This window comes from Monodelphis domestica, chromosome 1 (genome assembly GCF_027887165.1).
Source record: "Monodelphis domestica isolate mMonDom1 chromosome 1, mMonDom1.pri, whole genome shotgun sequence".
In the NCBI taxonomy this organism is placed as follows: Eukaryota; Metazoa; Chordata; class Mammalia; order Didelphimorphia; family Didelphidae; genus Monodelphis; species Monodelphis domestica.
This window is the reverse complement of record NC_077227.1, coordinates 283,567,058-283,588,733: the sequence shown is the minus strand read 5'-3', so window position 1 is coordinate 283,588,733 and position 21,676 is coordinate 283,567,058. Positions and strand designations below refer to the sequence as shown.

At 36.1% G+C, this 21,676-nt stretch overlaps 1 protein-coding gene across 2 annotated transcripts in view; it reads left to right on the top strand.

Moving 5' to 3' along the window:
- The window catches only part of POLE2 (DNA polymerase epsilon 2, accessory subunit), a 61,188-nt gene extending 40,334 nt beyond the window's left edge, over positions 1 to 20,854 (top strand). For both annotated transcript variants that reach the window (XM_007473127.3, XM_016428140.2), the window contains exons 10-19: positions 1,377 to 1,449; positions 2,583 to 2,755; positions 4,204 to 4,293; positions 10,214 to 10,268; positions 14,689 to 14,748; positions 14,837 to 14,914; positions 15,515 to 15,623; positions 16,059 to 16,235; positions 17,911 to 17,978; positions 20,052 to 20,854. In XM_007473127.3, the coding sequence (XP_007473189.2) occupies positions 1,377 to 1,449; positions 2,583 to 2,755; positions 4,204 to 4,293; positions 10,214 to 10,268; positions 14,689 to 14,748; positions 14,837 to 14,914; positions 15,515 to 15,623; positions 16,059 to 16,235; positions 17,911 to 17,978; positions 20,052 to 20,061 (893 nt within the window). In that variant the 3' untranslated portion in view covers positions 20,062 to 20,854. The remainder of the gene's footprint in view (positions 1 to 1,376; positions 1,450 to 2,582; positions 2,756 to 4,203; positions 4,294 to 10,213; positions 10,269 to 14,688; positions 14,749 to 14,836; positions 14,915 to 15,514; positions 15,624 to 16,058; positions 16,236 to 17,910; positions 17,979 to 20,051) is intronic.
- The last annotated feature ends 822 nt before the right edge of the window (positions 20,855 to 21,676 follow it).

Genomic DNA, 21,676 nt, shown 5'->3' with positions numbered 1-21,676 from the left:
GCAATGCAAAATGATTTGAGGAGCACTAACAAGTAGAAAGATCAGAAAAGGCTCCTGAATCATGAAACTATCTCAGTGGAATGTAAGGAACCACTTAAATCTCTTCAATCATGGTGCTTTAGGAAGGTTATTTTGCCAGCTATATGGAGAATTGAATGAGGAGAATAGAAAGTTAAATTGAAAGGCAATTGCAGTAGTTCATATGTGATTAGTGCCTGTATTAGAATGGTGTCTGTGATTAGAAGGGGCCCTATATGAAAGATCTAAGAGATATTGTTGAGGTAGAATTGACAATACTTGAAATGTATTTGTTTTAAGTACTGAGGGAGAGAAAAGAGTAGAAAATGACTATTTTCCAGGTGGTAGAAGGATGTTGATACCTTCTAAAGAAATAGAGAAATTTGGAAGAGAGGTGAGTTTTTTGGGGAAGATAATAAGTTCTGTTTATCATATACTGTACTTGAAATGTCATTGAGGCATGCAGGTAGAATTCAGGCAGTTGGTGATGTGGGAGTGGAGCTCAGCAGTGAGCTGGATGTATACATTTGGGGTCATTGATGATCCCTTCACTGATAGGAAATTATAGAGAAAGGCTAAAAAGAGAGAAGGCCCATACATCTTGGTGCTTTTGCACTGGCCATTCCTCATGTCTAGGATACACATCTTCCTCACCTCCATCTGAAAGAATTCCTTACATTAATATATAATTTTAGCACTTTTACACTAAGCCTTCTTTGATTCAGTTGCTAGTGTTTTCGCAAACTATTCTGTATGTGGTTCCCATTTATTAATTAATTTTGGTTAAGGTATGTCTATGTATGTGTGTGTATATAGGTATCTTTATATTTGTACATGATGTCTGTTGCACTTCCCTCTTCCACTAATACAGTATTAACTCTTTTAAGAGTAGAGTTTCATTTTTTTCTTTTTTTCCCAGTACCTGACACAGTATGTTCTCAGTAAATACTTTGATTAATTAAGTACTTTGATTGATTAAGTAAAGAAGACTGGATAGGAACTGTCAGACAAGTTGGAAAAACTAGGAAGAACTAGGAGAAAGCAGTGTCACAAAAGCCAGTAGAGGAAGACAACACTTAAAAGGAAGCTGAAATAGGGAGGGCACAGGTACTGAGCTGGGTCGGGGGTGGGGGGCAGCGACGGCGGCGGCGGCGGCGGCGGCGGCGGCGGTGCATCAGGTTCTGTGGGGGAAAGCCCAGAGTGAGGACTGCAACCTGGAGAGGAAGGAAGACCTAGTTGGCTTGGGTCTGGTTACCCTACATAGAATAATCATGTCCATTTGCTTCATGTTATTTAATTTTATTTTTCCCCTAACTGTAATACAGCTGATCATGTCTGTTTAATATAACATTTTTCAGGTTGGTTTGAAGATCAGGTTTTTCATGTTAATGCCTTTGGATTTCCTCCCATTGAACCTTCTAGCACAACTAGGTAAAAATTTGGTTTTTGACTTGTCTAAAACTATGCAACTGTGAGTCATAACATTATTGTACATAATATTAGTACTACCTTTGTAACAGGTATGAAAAATTTGTTGTTATTCAATTGTGTCCAACTCATCGTGACCCCGTTTGGGAGTTTTCTTGGCCAGAATACTGGAGTGGTTTGCTACTTTCTTCTCTATCTCGTTTTATAGATGAGGAAACTGAAGCAAATAAGAGTTAAGTGACATGCCCTGGGCCTTATAGCTAGTAAGTATCTGAGACCAGAATTGAATTCAGGAAAATGAGTCTTCCTGACTCCAGGCATGGTGCTCTATCCACTGTACTACCTAGATGCCTACTATATAAAAATTGCATCTGAGTTACTGGGACCTAATTCAAAAATTCTTGGGCAAGGAGTCAGAGAAATTGGGTTCTAGCATTAATTCTGCTTCTACTTTTGTCACCTTGGGCAAATCATTTTAACATATCTAGACCTGTTTCTGCATCTTTGACAGGAGAGAATTGAATTTAGATCCCTTTTAATACTAATTCCTATGAAGTTCTCTGGGCCCCACTTTCCTCATTTGAAAACTGAAGATAAAAATACTTGCCTTACATACATCATTGGATTGTTGCAGGGACCCAATGAGGGAATGTGTGGCACAGTGAACCTTTGCTGCTAGACTTAGTAGGCATGTGGTACATTCCTGACAGTCACATTGTACCTTATTATATTTTAAACATCCATAGTCATAGATAGCTTTTATGTCTTTATTTGAAAACTGCTTATTCATATCCTTTGACTATTCATCAATTGGGGAATGACGTGTTATAAATTTGACTCAGTTCTCTATAATTTGAGAAATGAGACTGTTGTCAGAGACAAATAGCATATTTTGGATCAGATGTTTTTTGCTAACCATCTCTTATTTCTCTTTGTACCTTTAATTTTTCAGACTCTAGGATGTTTAATTTCCAGTTGCTATAGATTATATTTTTTCTTGAATGTACATTTGTTGGGAGAACCCCCAGTTAGAAGAGTGCTGCAGTATAAAATTGGGGGGGGGGGCGAGATTACTCAGATCTAGAAGGGTAGTAAGGAAGAAAAATGAAAATGATGATGCTATTTCCATTACATAGGGCATACTATGGAAATGTCAATTTTTTTGGTGGACCAACTTCTACATCTGTAAAATCATCCGCAAAACTAAAACAGTTGGAAGAAGAAAATGAAGACACTATGTTTGTATTGGTGTCTGATGTTTGGTTGGACCAAGTGGAAGTATTAGAAAAACTTCACATTATGTTTTCTGGTATGTATTTTTTTTATTGTTTTGAGTTCATGAATCCTTATAATTATTTAACAATAAAACATTTTTAAGAGACTTTATTTTTGAAGTTAATAAATAAGAATAGAAAGTTCTTCTAATGTCAGATAGCTGTGCCTCATGATGGTGTGGTGATGGGTTTCTACAACAGAGGACAAGTAGGTTCTATCAAATTGGAAATCAACAGACTGGTGGTGCTTGTTTCTTTCCCAAGAAATTGCCTTTCTAGGATCAACCTCAGGTTCTCCACCAGTTAGAAATTTTTATTAGCTTTAGCAGCTCTCATGAAGATCATCTACTAAGTAGAGAAGGATCAATATCTTTTGATGAAGGAAGTACCTATTGACTTTGTTGTAATAATAGATTATTATATTGCAGGAGTAACAATTTATTTTGTTAGATTTTAACAGTCTAGTGAGAGAATGGAGTGAGAGAGAAAGAAAAGTGCAAAGAGATGCAGGGTGAAAAGCAGAAGGTCTCGGCTGGAATGCAAAGGAGAAGGATTCTGAAAAAGAATGGAAAACCAGGATAGAGGGGAAATGAAGCTGAAGCTGGGGAGTTCCTGGGTCACTCAGAACTCTGAGGGGGCTTCTGGGAGTTAACTGCCAACTGAGGAGCAGTTCTGGGCAGTGAGAAAAATTCCCAGCTTCTGGAGTACTCTCTGATCCTGCTTGTTTGTTGTTCCTTGTGTGGTCCTGATTTTTGGGTCCTGTCTGTTCCTGAATTATTTCAGCCTGTTCCTGATCTTGTTTTAAATCTATTAGTATGACTGAAGAGAAAACCCAGCTTGAACCTGAACTGATTTATTTCCCCATAACTTCTGCAAGGAGTAACTTGCAGACCCTGGTGACCTGGTCATCAAAACCTATCTAGCCAACTGTATCTAGTGATTTTTCTGAAGACTGTTTTGGAGAGGCCATAGATTACAGAAGCTAGGACAGGGATCTTGGGGTTACAGTTACAGTTAGGTTAGGGTGTGAGATAGCTTTGAAGATACTGAAGAAAGGCTTTTTGTAGTTAGTGGGTGGAGCATAGATTGTTTAGCCTAGGGACCTCCTTGGCTCTCCTCCCACACGCAGTCTTTATTTTACTTCAACAGGTTTTGTGATAACTATACAGCAGTCAGATTGCATTTGTAGGATCTCCAAAACTGTAGGTAGCCATCTTGCCCTCTGAGCCTGAGAGAAACAGAGACAACAGACTTCTGGTTCTACTGACCTTTTTGAGTGACAAAATCCCCATCTTTTACTAGTTGTTAATATCCAACATCCTTAGGAATAACAGTTTAGTTAATTTTTTATTTCAGTTTATGTTTTATTAGACTTTGAAAAATATCCTTATCTGATAAGTAATCACATGATACATATGCTAATTTGCTTGTAAATAGACAAATTATAATGCTAGTAATCTTTATCTATTCTTTTACTCCTTAGGTTATTCTGCTGTTCCTCCAACTTGTTTCATCTTCTGTGGAAATTTTTCATCTGCACCATATGGGAAAAATCATGTTCAGTCATTGAAAGGTATTGAAAATCTTTTTAAAGACAAGGTATATGAGAAATACTTGAATGTTTTCACAAATCAAATTGATGTAAAATGTGTTGGCTAGATCTATAATGGAAAAGACCCAGGATTTGAAGTCAAAGTTCCTAGTTTCACATCCTGGTTCTGCTGCTTCCCATCTTTTTTACCTTGTGTATCAAGCAATCAACAAGTATTAAGCACCTACTGAGGGTTTGAAAATGTAGGTGAGAGAGCACAGGGCTGTAACTACCTAAAGAGACATTCCTTTCCTTCTTACATTTTACTGTCAATCCAAGCCTCTTCACCTGAGTTTCCTTACCTGCAAAAGGAGGGGAATAGAATAGTTGATAATCAAAGTCTCATTCAACTCCCTAACTATATAGTCTTGTGATCTTGAGGATGGCTGACAGCTATAGAAATTCATTTCCCACTGCAATGCCTGACATTTCCTTCTCTTTCCCCTTCACATAGCTGTCTGGGATCTTACATATAGTTTGTGGTACCAAGATTGGTTTTAGTGTAGGCAAGAAAGATAAATTTTAAACACTACTGTTCTTCACCATTACTAGTTTCCTTTCTTTCCCTCTAAGTCAGTGGTTTCCATAAAGTGGGAACCATAGCTTAAACAAGAGGACCTTATACGACCACACCTACCTTTATTCACCCATTTTGCCTCCTCATGAAGCTCCTAAACTCCTTGAATATTTTGAGGCATTAGTGTGTCAAGGCAATTAACCTATTAAGGTACTTAGAGCAGCATCTATAATAATTATGTCCTCTGAAAACCGTTGTTGTTGTTGTTGTTGTTGTTGTTGTTTTTCATCTTTATGCACACACTCCCCCCATTTCTGCTCCTTTGCAAGAGTTATATTAGGACTCTGTTCCTTATTTTTCATAAAGTTTATTAGTTACTTGAATACAAATAGAGAGAAAAGGCCTATTCTACCTAGCCACATGGGTGGTCTCAGCCTAGCCACTACAGCAGCTCCCCCCAGGGCCATTGCCTGAGATAGACAGCTCATCACTTCCTAGATCCCCTTTTTTATTCCTTCCCTTTATACCTGGATCTATTTCAGAACCATTTCCAGATTAAGTGCCTTGATTACTGTCCTGTGACCCATACTTGGTGCCAATGATGCAAGCTCACAAACTCACATAGAATCATGCAGATACATACCAGGTGTGTTACCCAGAAGGGAAGAAGGGGAGAACTTTCCTCACACAATCCCCCTTTGATGCTTTGGGAGACCAGCATGTTAAGATTTCCTCACTTGGGGTTTCTGGAAGATTAACATGTCAAGTCTCCCCAATGAATCCTTCCTAGAGGTGTATAAAATATTGCACCTTACATAGAGGGAATTACAACAATTTGTGGATAAAAGGGAAAGAAAAAAAAGAGGAAAAAAAAAGATTGACAGATACATTGACAAAAAGCCAATTGAGGGGCACTCCTCTTTGGCGTAAGAGTTTACAATTTAGAATAAATGACAGATTTGACCCCTTTCAGTTTAGTTCATTATATCCCAAAGTTCACTCTGGGTCTTTTGATGTAGTGTGTGATTTCTGTAGACATCCTTATGACATCTTTTCCAGAAGATCCATTTTCTTGATTTGGATTATTGGTGATTTTCTCTTCCTAAAATTGCTTTAAAAGATCTTAAACCTTGGATTTTAGGATAATTATACACCTTGATCCCCAGATTACTTTGTGGCTGTGACAGGCACCTTCCTACCCTGTGCTCTGTGCTCTGTGCTCTGGGCAGTGGCTAATCAACTAGAGAACCATTCAATTCCCCTTTTTGATTTCCATGTGACAGTCCCATGAGACGGGTAGGTATGGATAGTCTTTAACAGTGGTGGCAAACCTTTTAGAGATTGAGTGCTCAAACTGCAACCCTCACTCTGCATGTGAGCCACCCCTTTACCCCAGACAGGGGAGGGAGGAAGCACTTCCATTGGGCAGAGGGCAGGTCATGTGAGAAATGTCCTCGGGTACATGTGGAGAGGGGGAAGGGAGCAGCCCCTTTTGGCATGTATGCCATAGGTTTGCTTACACAGATCTATAGTATATCACAGACTTAGTTATACTAATTCTCTTTCACCACAAACTTTTTTTGAACTTCCTTATCATTATCATGGCCCCATCCAGGTTTTGAACTTGTCCCCAACTCCTTACTCTCATTCATCTATGTACACACTTCTGCCAAATCCTGCCTTTCCTATCTTGCATACATCACCTTTGCTCTACTGTGCATTACCCTATCTCAAACCAGTGTCACTTGTGACCTATACTGTTACAACACTTTTCTCTTTTATTGCCTCTAGCCTGTTCCAAGCCTGTACTCTGAAGAGCTGCCAAAATGATTTTCCTAAAGGGTAGATCATTTCACCTCCTTACTCAGTAAATACCAGTGGCTCCCTATTGATTCTCTTCATCTTATCCTTTAATTTTTTTTTGTAGTGTGTGTTTTATATGGTACAGTAAATGTTAGTATAATACCATGTGTATGTATATATGATTTAAAATAAATATACTCATACTTTATTGACAGAGTACATAATGAAAAAGTTTGCATACCAGCCTCAGTTGCTTGATGTGAGTGATAATATACCTCATAAGATTGTTGTTGTAGGGATCAAATAAGATGACATGTAAAGTGCTTTCTATCCTTAATGCACTATAAAAGTGCTAAATATTAGTGTCATTCTCACTATGGTGTTTTAATCACCATCAACACTTACAAAGGACTTTCTTTTTTTTTTAACATTATTTTATTTGGTCATTTCCAAACATTATTCATTGGAAACAAAGATCATTTTCTTTTCTTCCCTTCCCCCCCCCCCCCACCTCTCCCATAGCCCACACGCAATTCCACTGGGTATCACATGTGTTCTTGATTTGAACCCATTTCCATGTTGTTGGTATTTGCATTAGGGTGTTCATTTAGAGTCTCTCCTCAGTCATATCCCCTCCACCCCTGTAGTCAAGGGGTTGCTTTTCATCAGTGTTTTTACTCCCACAGTTTATCCTCTGCTTGTGGATAGTGTTTTTTAGATCCTGCAGATTGTTCAGGGACATTGCATTGCCACTAATGGAGAAGTCCATCACTTTCGATTGTACCACAATGTATCAGTCTCTGTGTACAATGTTTTCCTGGTTCTGCTCCTCTCGCTCTGCATCACTTCCTGGAGGTTGTTCCAGTTTCCATGGAATTCCTCCACTTTATTATTCCTTTTAGCACAATAGTATTCCATCACCAACATATACCACAATTTGTTCAGCCATTCCCCAATTGAAGGGCATCCCCTCATTTTCCAATTTTTGGCCACCACAAAGAGCGCAGCTATGAATATTTTTGTACAAGTCTTTGTGTCCATTATCTCTTTGGGGTACAAACCCAGCAGTGCTATGGCTGGATCAAAGGGCAGACAGTCTTTTATCGCCTTTTGGGCATAGTTCCAAATTGTCCTACAGAATGGTTGGATCAATTCACAACTCTACCAGCAATGAATTAATGTCCCTACTTTGCCACATCCCCTCCAGCATTCATTACTTTCCATAGCTGTCATGTTAGCCAATCTGCTAGGTGTGAGGTGATACCTAGGAGTTGTTTTGATTTGCATCTCTCTGATTATAAGAGATGTAGAACATTTTTTCCTGTGCTTATTAATAGTTTTGATTTCTTTGGCTGAGAACTGCCTGTTCATATCCCTTTCCCATTTATCAATTGGAGAATGGCTTGATTTTTTGTACAATTGATTTAGCTCTTTGTAAATTTGAGTAATTAAACCTTTGTCAGAGGTTTTTATGAAGATTGTTTCCCAATTTGTTGCTTCCCTTCTGATTTTAGTTACATTGGTTTTGTTTGTACAAAAACTTTTTAATTTGATGTAGTCAAAATTATTTATTTTACATTTTGTGACTCTTTCTAAGTCTTGCATGGTTTTAAAATCTTTCCCTTCCCAAAGGTCTGACATGTATACTATTCTGTGTTTACCCAATTTACTTATAGTTTCCTTCTTTATGTTCAAGTCATTCACCCATTCTGAATTTATCTTGGTGTAGGGTGTAAGGTGTTGATCCAAACCTAATCTCTCCCACACTGTCTTCCAATTTTCCCAGCAGTTTTTATCAAATAATGGATTTTTGTCCCAAAAGCTGGGGTCTTTGGGTTTGTCATAAGCTGTCTTGCTGAGATCATTTACACCAAGTCTATTCCACTGATCCTCCTTTCTGTCTCTTAGCCAGTACCAAATTGTTTTGATGACCACTGCTTTATAGTATAGTTTGAGATCTGAGACTGCAAGTCCTCCTTCCTTTGCATTTCTTTTTCATGATTTCCCTGGATATCCTTGATCTTTTGTTCTTCCAAATGAACTTAGTTATGGCTTTTTCTAATTCAGTAAAGAAGTTTTTTGATAGTTCAATGGGTATGGCACTAAATAAGTAAATTAATTTGGGTAGGATTGTCATTTTTATTATGTTAGCTCCTCCCACCCATGAGCAATCAATGTTTTTCCAATTGTTTAGATCTAGTTTTAACTGTGTGGAAAGTGTTTTGTAGTTGTGTTCATATAGTTCCTGTGTTTGTCTCAGCAGATAGGTTCCCAAGTATTTTATATTGTCTAGGGTGATTTTGGATGGTATTTCTCTTTCTAATTCTTGCTGCTGAAATGGGTTAGAGATATATAGAAATGCTGATGACTTATGCGGGTTTATTTTGTATCCTGCAACTTTGCTAAAGTTGTTGATTATTTTGAGTAACTTTTTGGTTGATTCTCTAGGATTCCATAAGTAAACCATCATATCATCTGCAAAGAGTGATAGCTTAGTCTCCTCATTGCCAGTTTTAATACCTTCAATTTCTTTTTCTTCTCTAATTGCTACTGCTAGTGTTTCTAGTACAATGTTAAATAATAGAGGTGATAATGGGCATCCTTGTTTTACTCCTGATCTTATTGGGAAGGCTTCTAGTTTATCCCCATTGCAGATGATGTTTGCTGATGGTTTTTGATATATACTGTTTATAATTTTTAGGAAAGGCCCTTCTATTCCTATACTTTCTGGTGTTTTCAATAGGAATGGGTGTTGTATTTTATCAAAGGCTTTTTCTGCACCTATTGAGATCATCATGTGATTTTTGTCAGTTTGCTTGTTTAATATGGTCAATTATGTGGATGGTTTTCCTAATATTGAACCATCCTTGCATTCCTGGGCAAAGGACTTTCACTTAGACCCTGTATTTTACTCCTTGTCTCTTTCCTCTTTGTTAAGAGGCCTAAAACTCCTTAACAAGTGTTGCTCTGGTTTTTGCTTATGAGAGAGGAGCTTAAATGTGATACTTTGTTCTGCTGTGGGCTAGAGAAGAAAACCTAATCTGAAGCAATGGTTGTGCCAGAGGAAAGAGAGGTTATCTAACCAGTTATTAGTGAGCTTACAAAAAGAGGGTTTACTTTGGTAATACCTTAGTTGTTAGTGTCTTCATCTTTGTCTTGAATGTCCTCTCTACTTCCAACCTATTAGGTGTAGGTCTCTGAGACAAGAGTAGTTCTCCTACTTTCCTGAGGAAAATGTGTTTTTGGTATCTTCTGTTGGAATTTTGAACATTTTGTCATAAAAAAAAACTTGTAGATAATAGTTAAATTTAGTATCATTATTAGGATAGCTAGATTATGAATTTTAAAAGTTTTTGTAAACTAGTTTGAGAGTCTAACCATCAATTTTATAACTTGGGAAAATACATTACATATTCTAAATAGTGGACAGATAAAGCCCTTTTTATGTTGAGTTTTAGTTGTAAATTGCTATAATTTGAGTCATTCATTGAAAAGCTTCAGGCCATTGCAGTGTTTTGATGTGACTTAATTTCAAATCCAAAAGCATACAAAATTGATTTTAATATCCTTTTAAAATTTTAGATTCCTTGAAGGCTCTTGCAGATATAATATGTGAATACCCTAATATTCACCAAAGGTAATGACATACTCTTCCATGTTTCTATACCTCTGTTTTTTATTCTTTTTCAACCAAACAATTCTATTAGTGACTATTTAAAAACTAATGAAAGTATATTAAAAGAAATTATATATGTACAGGTAGGTAGTAACATAGTAAATAGAGCATCAGATATGGAGTCTGGAGGACCTGTGTTCAAATCTGACCTCAGACAATTCCTAGCTGTGTGACCCTGGGCAAGTCACTTAACCCTCCTTGCTTAGCCCTTGCTACTCTTCTGTCTTAGAATTGATACTAAAAGAGAGATGGTCATAGAAACACTGAAGGCAATATATTATTAATACGATGATTTTAAAAATTATCTTTGTGATTCAAAAACATATATTACTGTACATGTAGCTTAGCTTTAACATCTTCATACAAATAGCTTTTTTCAATTATTTCATTGACTTATGTCAAAAGATACCACCAGTTTCGTGTCATTAATTTGTCTTACCTGCAGCTATGTATCACTGCCTATTTCTCCACAATAATTGATGCTAGATTTTATAATTTTAAAACATTTTTGCCATTTTACTGAATATGAAGTTGTTTTAAAATGCCTTTCTTTAATTATTAATGTTTTGAGACATGAAATATTTAATATTCATGTTTTCTTTTTTGTTTTTATCCTATGGATACTGGACATGAACCAATATTTTTATGAATTTCTTGAAATTTCTTAAAAAATCAAGCTTTTATTTGACTTAGTCATTGTTCTTTTGTATTGTTTTATATTTACATAATTGAACTCAAACTTAATTTCTTCTCAGTTGAAATAATATACTATTTCATTTTTCTTATTTTTTCTGCTTCTGGATTCTTGTTTTTTTTCCTTTGATTAGAGATGTGATTGGGGACCAGACTTATGATTTCACTAGAACTGGGAACTTTACTATTGTAGTTTAACACCTTTTCTGCAATGTATTATCTCAAGAAGTAAAAGGGATGGAATAAGCATTTATTAAGTACCTAGTCTTTGAACTTTGAACTTTTTGCTGATCACTTTTTACAACCCTCGGAGGTAGGTATAATTATTATTCCCATTTTACAAATGGGAAAACTGAGGCAAACAGATTAAGTCACTTCCCCAGAGTCACTGTGCTAGGAAGTGTCTGAGGCCAGATTTGTACCACCTGATTCCAAGGTCAGGGTAATATCCACCACTCCATCCCACTGCAATTAGACAGCTGCTTGAGGCAGTGAGTAGTTACATGGCTGGTTCAGGTTCACAACATAGCCAGTGTATGTTAGAAGTGGGCCTTAACCCCAAGGCATCTGGGCTTTGAAGCTAGTTCTCTAGCTCTCCTGCCCTGCTGTCTCCCCACTTTTTGCTCAATAAACATGAACATTTCTATACATAAGGAAAGCCTGAAAGTGGGGATTAGACATGGAATTGCCAATCTATATGTAGTTAATTTAAAGTAGTAGGATCAATGATGCCTTGCTTGACTTTGTTCCTCTCTGAAGCCCCTCTATTTTTAGAGTTTCATTTCTCTCTTTGCTTAAAAAAAAAATCACTATTGCTACTCTCCATTTCCATCCCCTAAAAATTGCTCCCTTCTACCCTTTGTCAAAAACCATTCTTTCTAACAAAAGTATAGTCAAGCAAAATCAATTTGTATGGTAATAGTCATGTCTGGAAATATTTATCTCATTTTGAATCTATAATCCATCATCACAGCTCTGCTATGCAAATAGTTCAATTTCTCTGAGCCTTAGTTCCCTAATTTGTAAAATGAGATGATTGGACTAGATGGCTTTTAAGATCCATTCTAGCTCTAAATCTATGATTATCCAAACCACACCAGTCAATTGCTGAGTATTCATTAAGAAAAAAAAATTTTTTAAGGATGGGTGAGATTGGGCATGAACCAGTAGGTAGGGAGAGGTTAAAGATCTGAGAGAGTAAGAGAGGATGATATCAAATATAGTCTTCCAAAGATGGGAAAACATGGGGTAAAGTATACATGTAGAAAGGCTGGCTTTGCTAAGAAAGGGGGCTACTTCTTTGCCTGAACCTGAGGGAAAAGAGCTGAGTAGATTTATGTCCAAGTGCTTTGAGATGAAGAGAATGGGAGAAGAAAGATCATACTGAATGGCTTCAATTTTCTCCATAAAGTAAGAGTGAATAGGAGGCTTGAAGAAAGGGAAGTGTTGGAATAGCTTCTGTGGGCAGTGATATGGATTCTATTAGGAAAGAATTAAAAGACTACTTTATTTCAGTAAAGGCCCAGTTGGATGACCTGGATTTGTAATGCACTCGGCACAGTTGTGAGACTATCTTCAGCTAGATTCAGCTTCTTCTGGACAGGATCCCAGGGCAAGAGGCCAAGAGACTCAAGAGCAGAGGGCAGTTCAGAGTCTAAATGGTTAACAATTAGGTTGAGATTGGAAAAAGAGAAAGTCAAAGCAGGAGTAATGGCCTCAAAAAGTCTGATAAGGGCAAAGGTTGAGTTGAGGAGGAGTGGGGCTTAGAGAGGTGGAACCAACACTAGATTGTGATCTGATAGGGAAATGTCAAGAGTTCCTACTTAGAAATTGGAACATATGGAACATTAAAATTGAGCTCTATTACCTGACTATCCCTACATATGGCTAATGAGGAGTGAAGTCATGAGATTTAAGGAAATAATTCTCCGAGTATAAGGGCAAAAATTAAAGATCAGAGAAAGTGAGCCAGGTGATCTCGTTGAGAAAAGAAAAAAAAAAGAACCAGTTAGAGTGGCACAGTGGACAGAGAGCCAAAGCCAATAGATGGAAGGACCTGTGTTCAAATGTGGCCTCAGACATTTCCTGGCTGTGTGACCTTGGGCGAGTCACTTAACCCTGTTTGCCTAGACCTTGCCTTCCTATCTTGGAGTAAGGGTTTTTGTTGTTGATTTTTAAAGGAAGAAAATGCCTGGAAGATCTGAATGCTGTGGCCACCATAATATGAACTGGGAGGTTGAGGGAGGGAGTCTTTTAAGTCCTGCTTTTTGATATGACTGGTTATCTACTTCTCCGATTATCAGTAAAACAGATAAAACTTGTACCCTGCAACATTCCATTGTTCTAAGGATCAAATGAGATAAAACTATGTAGTGCTTTTTACCAATAAAATAGTTCATGTGAAAAAGACCTGGAGAGTTTGGTGGACTGTGCTCAGTATGAGTCAGTAGTATAAGATGGCAGCCAAAAATATGATACAATCTTAACTGCATTAATGAAGGCATAGTTTCGCAGAATAAGGAGGTAATTGTCCATGGTTACTCTACCCTGGACAGATCATATCTACTGAAGTTGGAGCACATCCAGACGAGTACAACTAAGATAAATAAATGTGTGAAAGAATGAAGCATTTATTAATGTGCTTTAGTTTGCTTATAGCTTACTATGCTTATTATCTACAAAGCACCAGGAATACAAATAGAAAAGCAAGAATCTGTCATCCTAATGGGGGAAACAATATATATGGAAGCAGCTTTAAATACTAGCATGAAGGTTGTCATGTGAAAGTCAGATAGAAAGGTCCTTTGGGTGCAACAGCAAAATAAATGATGTGTCCTCTTTGATGTCATCTCCTTTCACAAATTTATGTTTCAGATGTTTAACAAGGGGATCTAACTGAGATTCTATTAAGTCTGTGTGCAGATCTGCAATAAGTAGTAGAGTCTTTGAAGTTCACTCATTTTTTTAAGGATTTACCCTTTTAATGAGCTAATCAGAGAACTTCTTTTGAGCAGGAAATGTTTTACTTTTTCATTTGTATCCCCAGTGCTTTGCACATAGTGAGCAAATAAATTATTTTGCATTCATTCATTCAAAGGGTAATAGCAAAAGGGGTCATTTCTTTGGCTTTATAGCCATTCCTGGAGGGTGTGGGTTTTTCCAGAGTACTTCACATGTTGTTCCATAGGCTTATGAACTTGATTTAAATGTGTTAGCTTGGTAAAAATCCCCCAAGACAAAAGTCATATTATTCAATTATTCATACCAGTAGTCTTTAAATTGATCTCAATATAATAAAGGAGATATGTTTCTATCATTGCTTCATGACAAAAGAAGACTGAGCAATATGTTGTTGTTGTTTTTTTTAAACCCTTCCCTTCCCCCTTGCGTATATTGGTTCCAGAGCTGAAGAGTAGTAAGGGCCAGGCAATGGGGGTCAAGTGACTTGCCCAGGGTCACACAGCTTAGGAAGTGGCTGAGGCCAGATTTGAACCTAGAACCTCCCTTCTCTAGGCCTGGCTCCACTGAGCCACTCAGCTGCCCCCAACAATGTTTTTTTTTTTAATTATAACATTCTAAATTTAAATCATTCCTAACACAAAGTAATTGAATTGCTTGCTTTATATTATAATTTTGTTTTTATATTATAATTTGTTAAGTAACAAATGATATTGAATTATGTTTACAGCAGCCGTTTTGTATTTGTACCTGGGCCAGAGGATCCTGGGCCTGGTTCTATTTTACCAAGGTAAGTTAGAGCCATATTTTCAACAATTTTAAAGAAAATTTCAAGAATCGTTAACAAGTAATTTGTAGCATAAAATTTTTTTTTATAGGCCACCACTTGCTGAAAGCATCACGAATGACTTTAGACAACGGGTACCATTCTCAGTTTTCAGTACTAATCCCTGCAGGTATACTTTACTTTTGTGTATTTTGTTAACAGTTCTCTTTTGCTTGTTGAAATACATGCCTTCATTTACATGTTTTCCTAGTGTTTATTATTTTGTGGATGAGTCAAAATGAATAATAAAAAGATTCATATAATTCAAAGCACTGTGGAGAGGAAGCATAGTAAAATGGAAAGTGCTGGAACTGGAGCCATAGGACCTGGGCTTAGATCATATTCTGACACAATACCTGTGTAATCTTTCTGAGGCCAGTTTCTTCATCTGTATGTTGCGGAGATTTAAGTTGTTTATTTCTGAGGTCCTTTCTATCTCTAAGACTAATGGGAGAGGTAGTTTCTTTTGTAAAATGAAATTTTCTGTGAATTAAAAAATCAAGAAAGAGACCATGGCATAATGGATAGAAAAATAGCCCTGAAGCCAGGAAGACTGGGTTCCAGCCCTTCCCTTTGACACATACTTGCAGACTATAAAGGGATGACCTGCCCTGGTAGAAGGTATTTCTTCATTTGGGATTTCCCTCAATAAATGAAATTACATGTATTCCCTATCTCTATTTTTAAAAAATGTTAAATATCCAAAATTTTACTCATGTTTTCATCCTAGAATTCAGTATTGCACACAAGAAATCATTATTTTTCGAGAAGACTTGGTGAATAAAATGTGCAGAAATTGTGTCCGTTTTCCAAGCAGCAATCTGGACATTCCTCATCATGTCAGTTAATGTATTTTTTTCTTAAATTTTATTGTTATATTGAAATTTTTAAAAATCATTTGTGCCATATTCATACGATAATTAGCCTTTTCTATTTTAATGTTGCTTTATCACAGTTTAAATCATTGGTTCCTGAGAACTGCTTTAAAGCAAAAATATTATTATTACTCTACCCTTAGAGTAAAATGAAAATTTTAAGCATATTCATAGTTAAAGCTTCTCGTATGTTTTCAGTTCTTAGGCAATTGTGGTTTTTGTTTAGGGTATTGTATACTGCCTACCAGACATATGTAGTTTTGTGTCTAATTATTTTGTCTCCAAAGCAGTGTTTTGATAGCTCTTTTTTCTTAAGTTCTTTATATTAGTTGTTTCTTATGAAATTTTCAAATGAAAAATGTATGTTTTTTTCTTACATTATACTTTTTTTTTTTGTAGTTTGTAAAGACTCTTTTATCTCAAGGACATCTGACTCCTTTACCACTTTACGTCTGTCCAGTGTATTGGGCATATGATCATACTTTGAGAGTGTATCCTGTACCTGATCTACTTATCATCGCAGACAAATATGATCCTTTTACTATTACCAATACAGATTGTCTTTGCATAAACCCTGTAAGAATTCATTTAACATTACATTATTGGCAATCATTAGGAAGATTTTATTTCTTTAATCTTTAACTTTAAAAGTTAAAATTTGTTTCGGTTACTTCAGAATGTGTGGGGATTTCATGGCAAACAGAACCTGGATATTTTGCTATAGCACAGAAAGAAAGTTGTTAAACTTCCTGTGATCTTCATATTTAGAACTGCCTGCAGATTTTTAGCACTTTTAAAATAAGTATACATTTAATTTTTTTTTATTGCCAAAAATCTTTTCGAGATAAGTTGGGTGAATAACTTTTAGAAAATAAGATTTTTGTTGTTGTTAAAAACTTTTTAATAGAAAGCATGTTACTTTCATGGTGACAAAGCCATAGGCCCACACATTGTACTAACTTTCTTCTATAGCATAGAAACTCACTATTGCTTCAGATTTTCTATGTAATAAGATTAACTCTGACTTCAGGATATAAATATCAAATAAATGTTGCCCTTGATGTCAGAAATAAGTCTGCAAAATCATTTTTGAGTTTGACATTTTTATTCTATATCTGGGGTGTCATTTTTCTGTTATAAATAGTCTGACCTTTTATTTCCTAGTCATATGACAAGAATGATCATAAATTCTTTTCAAAAAACTTTTTGTTCAGTTAACCCTTGAAAGAGAAATAAATGCTTTTTGGGGGTTATTTTCCCAGATAAATGGTATAATCTTTGAAAACTTGTATTGAATTTTTTTTTCTTTCAGAATGAATACACCTTTAAAAAAAACAAACCTTACCTTCCATCTTAGAATCAATACTCAGTATTGGTTCCAAGGCATAAGAGTAGCAAGTGCTAAGTAATGGGTGTTAACTTGCTTGGAGTCACACAGCTAGTAAATATCTGAGGTCATATTTGAACCCAGGACCTCTCATTTTTAGGCCTGGCTCTCAATCCACTGAGCTACCCACCCTGAATACACTTCTAAATTAAGTTTTTAGAGTAGGGATCTTTTTGCTTGTGCTTGTATTTATATCCCCATGGTTTAAGAACAGTGCCTGGCATATAGTTAGTACCTAATATTTTATCTTATCGGTTATCTTTAGGTAATTCTTTAGTAAAAACCAAATTTTACCTTTTCCACATTTTTATCATATTGTTAAAAAAAAATTTTTATCACATCTTCCCTTCCTTCTTTAGACTTCTTTTGCTAGTCAGAAATGTTTGCTCTTCACATTTCTTTCATTACTTATTTAAAATGCTAAGTATCTCACTTGAAGATTTAATTTCACACAAATCCTCATGTTTTTTCCTTTAAATGATGGCCATTCATATTTATACTGTCCTGAAGCAATATGTATTTTTCATGATAACTTCTAGTGCAAGCCTAACTACTTGACCTTAAAAGCACTTTCTCACAGAAGAAAAACATTTGCTTGCTCACATGGTTTGGTGGTGAATATACTCTAAATGATCACCATGGTACAAATATTAATAATATGGAAATAGATCTCGATCAATGATACATGTAAAACCCAGTGGAATTGCTCATTGGCTACAAGAGAGGGGAGGGAAGGAAACTGAATCACGTAACCATGGGAAATATTCTAAATTAAATAAATGAATAGGGTTTTTTAAAGTGCTTTCTTTGCAAACTAAAACTTGTTGAAATTAAGGTGATGATGTTTACTTAAATTTTTTTAAGGGCTCTTTTCCAAGAAGTGGATTTTCATTCAAGGTTTTCTATCCTTCTAATAAGACAGTAGAAGACAGGTGAGTATACTCATAATAATGTTAAACAATTATGTTAGGCTATCAGCGTTCTTTGGGGTATATAAAAATAATTTTAAAAGAAAAAGGTAAAAGGTTACTTTAATCAAATGGCTCATTTTTTCCTTCATATCACACTATGTGGTGCAGTGGATAAGAGCACTAGCAGCCATGGAGACTGGCAAGACTCAAGATTTCAGATCCTGCTGCTCGCACTAGCTACATTTTCCTCCTTTCATGACGAGGCTGTACTCAGTGGTCTCTAAGGCTCCATCCAGCTTTAATTCCATGATCCTATGAAATTAACTATCTCCAGCCTTTATCTCTGTAGCCATGATTTTCACCTTAGGTGATGCCTCCTAAAAACTACTAAGTAGCTTCCTTCTCACTTTTTTTCATAAATTCCCTTAATATTCTTGATGTTTTGTTCCTTTATTACTTCTAGGTTAAAATATGAACTCAGCCCTGTCTAACTGTTCCAATCATTTTACTCCTCTTTGTGAAATCTACATTTTATCCAGTTTCCCTGCTTTAACCTTTCATGTCTCAACTCCTTGCATTTACACAAACTTCCTATCCTGTGTCTAGAATGTACTGCTTGCTTCCTCATCTCTTCTTCTGGGATTCTTGCCAGGAACTGTCTGCTACAAGAAGCCTTTCCCTTATTTCTATACATATTAATAATATCATAGATTTAGAGCCAGAACGGACCTGAGTGGATCACTGAATCCACCCCCTCTTATTTTACACATAAGTAGGTAGAGATCAGGAGGTAAAGCTCCTTGCCAAAGGCACTCTGGTAGTAAGTTGCAGAGCTGGAATTTGAATCCAGATCCTCTGGCTTCCAATCAAATGCTTTTTGTACTGTACCACACTGTTCTACACTTAGTATGGAGGAGGAATGGCTCTTGTAATATCGTAGGCCTGTTTTGTTTCTGCCTCCATGATTTGGCATCTTATAAGTGCATACATAGTGCCTTCTGTTCTTGTTGAGTCAGTCCACAAAGCATTTTCAAAATAGGTTTTATTTTTCTCAACTTCTCAATAGGTAGGGAGGGAGTGAAAGCAGGACTGAAAATAAAATAATTGAATTTTAAAAGATATCATAAAGAATAGAACTATTAGGGAAAAGATAGTAAGTACTGTTAGAAAGCAAAGTAAAAAAGGTTATAAACAAAAAACTGTACTCCACTGAAAAAGGGAAAGCTCACACTGGCTGTGTCAGGTGGGGCTTGGCCTAGGACAAAGTTCAAGGCAACAAAATGAAGCCTTGATACATATAGTAGTGACAACATACAGAACCAAGAAGCTGTAACAATAGTAAGGTTTGCCAAGAATCAAAGAACATATTCTCATCAGGGCTTCATGTCTAGGATATGGTTCTTCGGGTGCAAGTTTTGAGTTTGCCCAATCTTAGGGATCATTCAGGCTGGTTGTTTTGAGCTGTCAATGGTTTTGACAGTTCCTGAGTGTATGTGCACAAAGGACTGTAGTTAGGTCAAGCTCATAGCACATCTCGATTGGATGAGATAGGCTCAACTGCTAGGTCTGGGCCTGGGAAACATTACAACTCAGGAAAAAATAAGAGGTATTAGCAAAGGGTTAATTTGGGGGTCTTGACTAACTGTGTCAGGCAATATGCAAAGCACTAGGGATATTTAAATAATATAAATAAAAGGCAAAAAAATCCATTTTTCAAGGAGTCTACTTTCAAAGGGGAAAGATAACAAATACATAAATACAAAGGTTCATACAAAATACATGGAAGGTACTCAGAAAGGCACTAACGGACCAGGAATGGAGGTGACACTTGAGCAGTCTTTCCTTCTCCCACCCAAACAACAGATCAACCATATCTCTATCTCCCATTACCCTTCTCCCCCACTGAAAAAGTAAGAAAAGCAAAACCTCTATTACAAGCATAAATAGTCAAGGACTGAACTGAGTCTTAAAGGAAGCCTGGGATTATACAAATTAGACTTTTTGGAGAGAGAACATTAGCAACCAAATCACAAATAAAAAAAGATACTGTTTTATTTCAGTTATTAAATGAAGTAACTTTTATCTTTTTTTCAGCAAACTTTAAGACTTCTGAGATTCTCCTAGAAAGAAACCAAACTTCACTTGGAACTCTGCTTAACTTAAAAGAGCTATATTATTTTTATTTAAAATGCAGTAAACATTATGTTAACCTTTAGGAGGAAATTTTGTAGAATAATTTTCAACATGTTCTAAGACAATAATTCAATAAACATTAAGTGCCTACTTTGTGCTAGGCATTGTACTAAATGTTGGGAATATAAATAAGAAAAAAAAGTCTCTGCCCTCAAAGAGCTTTCATTCTAATGAAGGAAGAATGGCATAAGGAGACTATGCAGTGAATGTTGTTCCATGGAGTTGAAACCAAGTAGAACAAACAACTTGGAAAATGGAGAGTTGCCCTGAAAGTTCTCAGCTTGCTCCGTCCTCTAGCCCAGATTAAGATCAGAAGGTGTTAAGTATCAAAAACTGAATCAATCAGCACAGTAATGAGATTTCAATGTTTTCAATGTTTATGTAGGCATGATGATCCTAGAGTGGAAACCAAGTATAGCTGCTGATGGAAAACATTCTATTAAAATATTTGCCATAGTTTAATGTTTCCCTATTATTATAATCCCATTTTAATAATTTAATTATCTCTACCTTATCCATACCAGTATACTCATTTTTAGATGTACATCATTATCAAGTCAGTTTTTTACCTGACTTTTATCAACAAAAATGAAATAAAGCATTTTATTTTCATTAAAACTGTCAATGCAATAAGTTTTCATAAAATTGTTGAAATAAGAATTCAATGATACAGTGTTAATAAAAACTAAAATCATCTAATCATATCTGTGTTGTTTCAGGGAATTTTAATAATAAAGCCATTGTTCTTGGTTCAAATTAATGAAACAATTTTTTAAAAATTCTTACTTTGTCTTAGAATCAATACTGTGTGTTGGTTCCAAGTCAAAAGACTGGCAAGTGTTAGGCAATGGGGGTTAAGTAATTTGCCCAGGGTCACACAGCTAGGAAGCGTCTGAGGCCATATTTGAAACTAGGACCTTCCATCTCTAGACCTGGCTCTTGATCCACTGAGTCACCCAGCTGCCCCCATGAAACAATTTTTAAGTGGTTTCATTGCCTCCAAATAGTATTCAAAATGATGCATATAAGTCCATTTAACAACAAAAAAAATAAAATTACCAAATTATCCCTTTGAGTTTTTTTATTTTTAAAAAGCCATGAGATTACCATTTTTTCCAGAGATTTTTCACTTCAAAGCTATCTTCATAATTATTAATGACACTGCTTTTTCATCTTTTTCAAAAGATAGTAGGGGGCAGCTAGGTGGCTCAAAGGATTGATAATCCAGGCCTAGAGACAGTAAGATCCTAGATTCAAAGCTAACCTCAGATACTTTCTACCTGTGTGACTGGGTAAGTTAATTAACCCCCATTACCTAGCCTTTACCACTCTTCTGCCTTGGAACCCAATACACAGCATTGATTCTAAGACAGGAAGTGAATGAGGTTTTTTTTAAAAAGATGATCACTTTTGGTAGCTTCCCTGCATTTTGATCAATGAATGTTCACTTGGCAATATTCCTCCCTGAAAATGTAACTTCTTGAGAACAAGGATGATTTTATGTACCAGGTAAGCAGGTATGAATG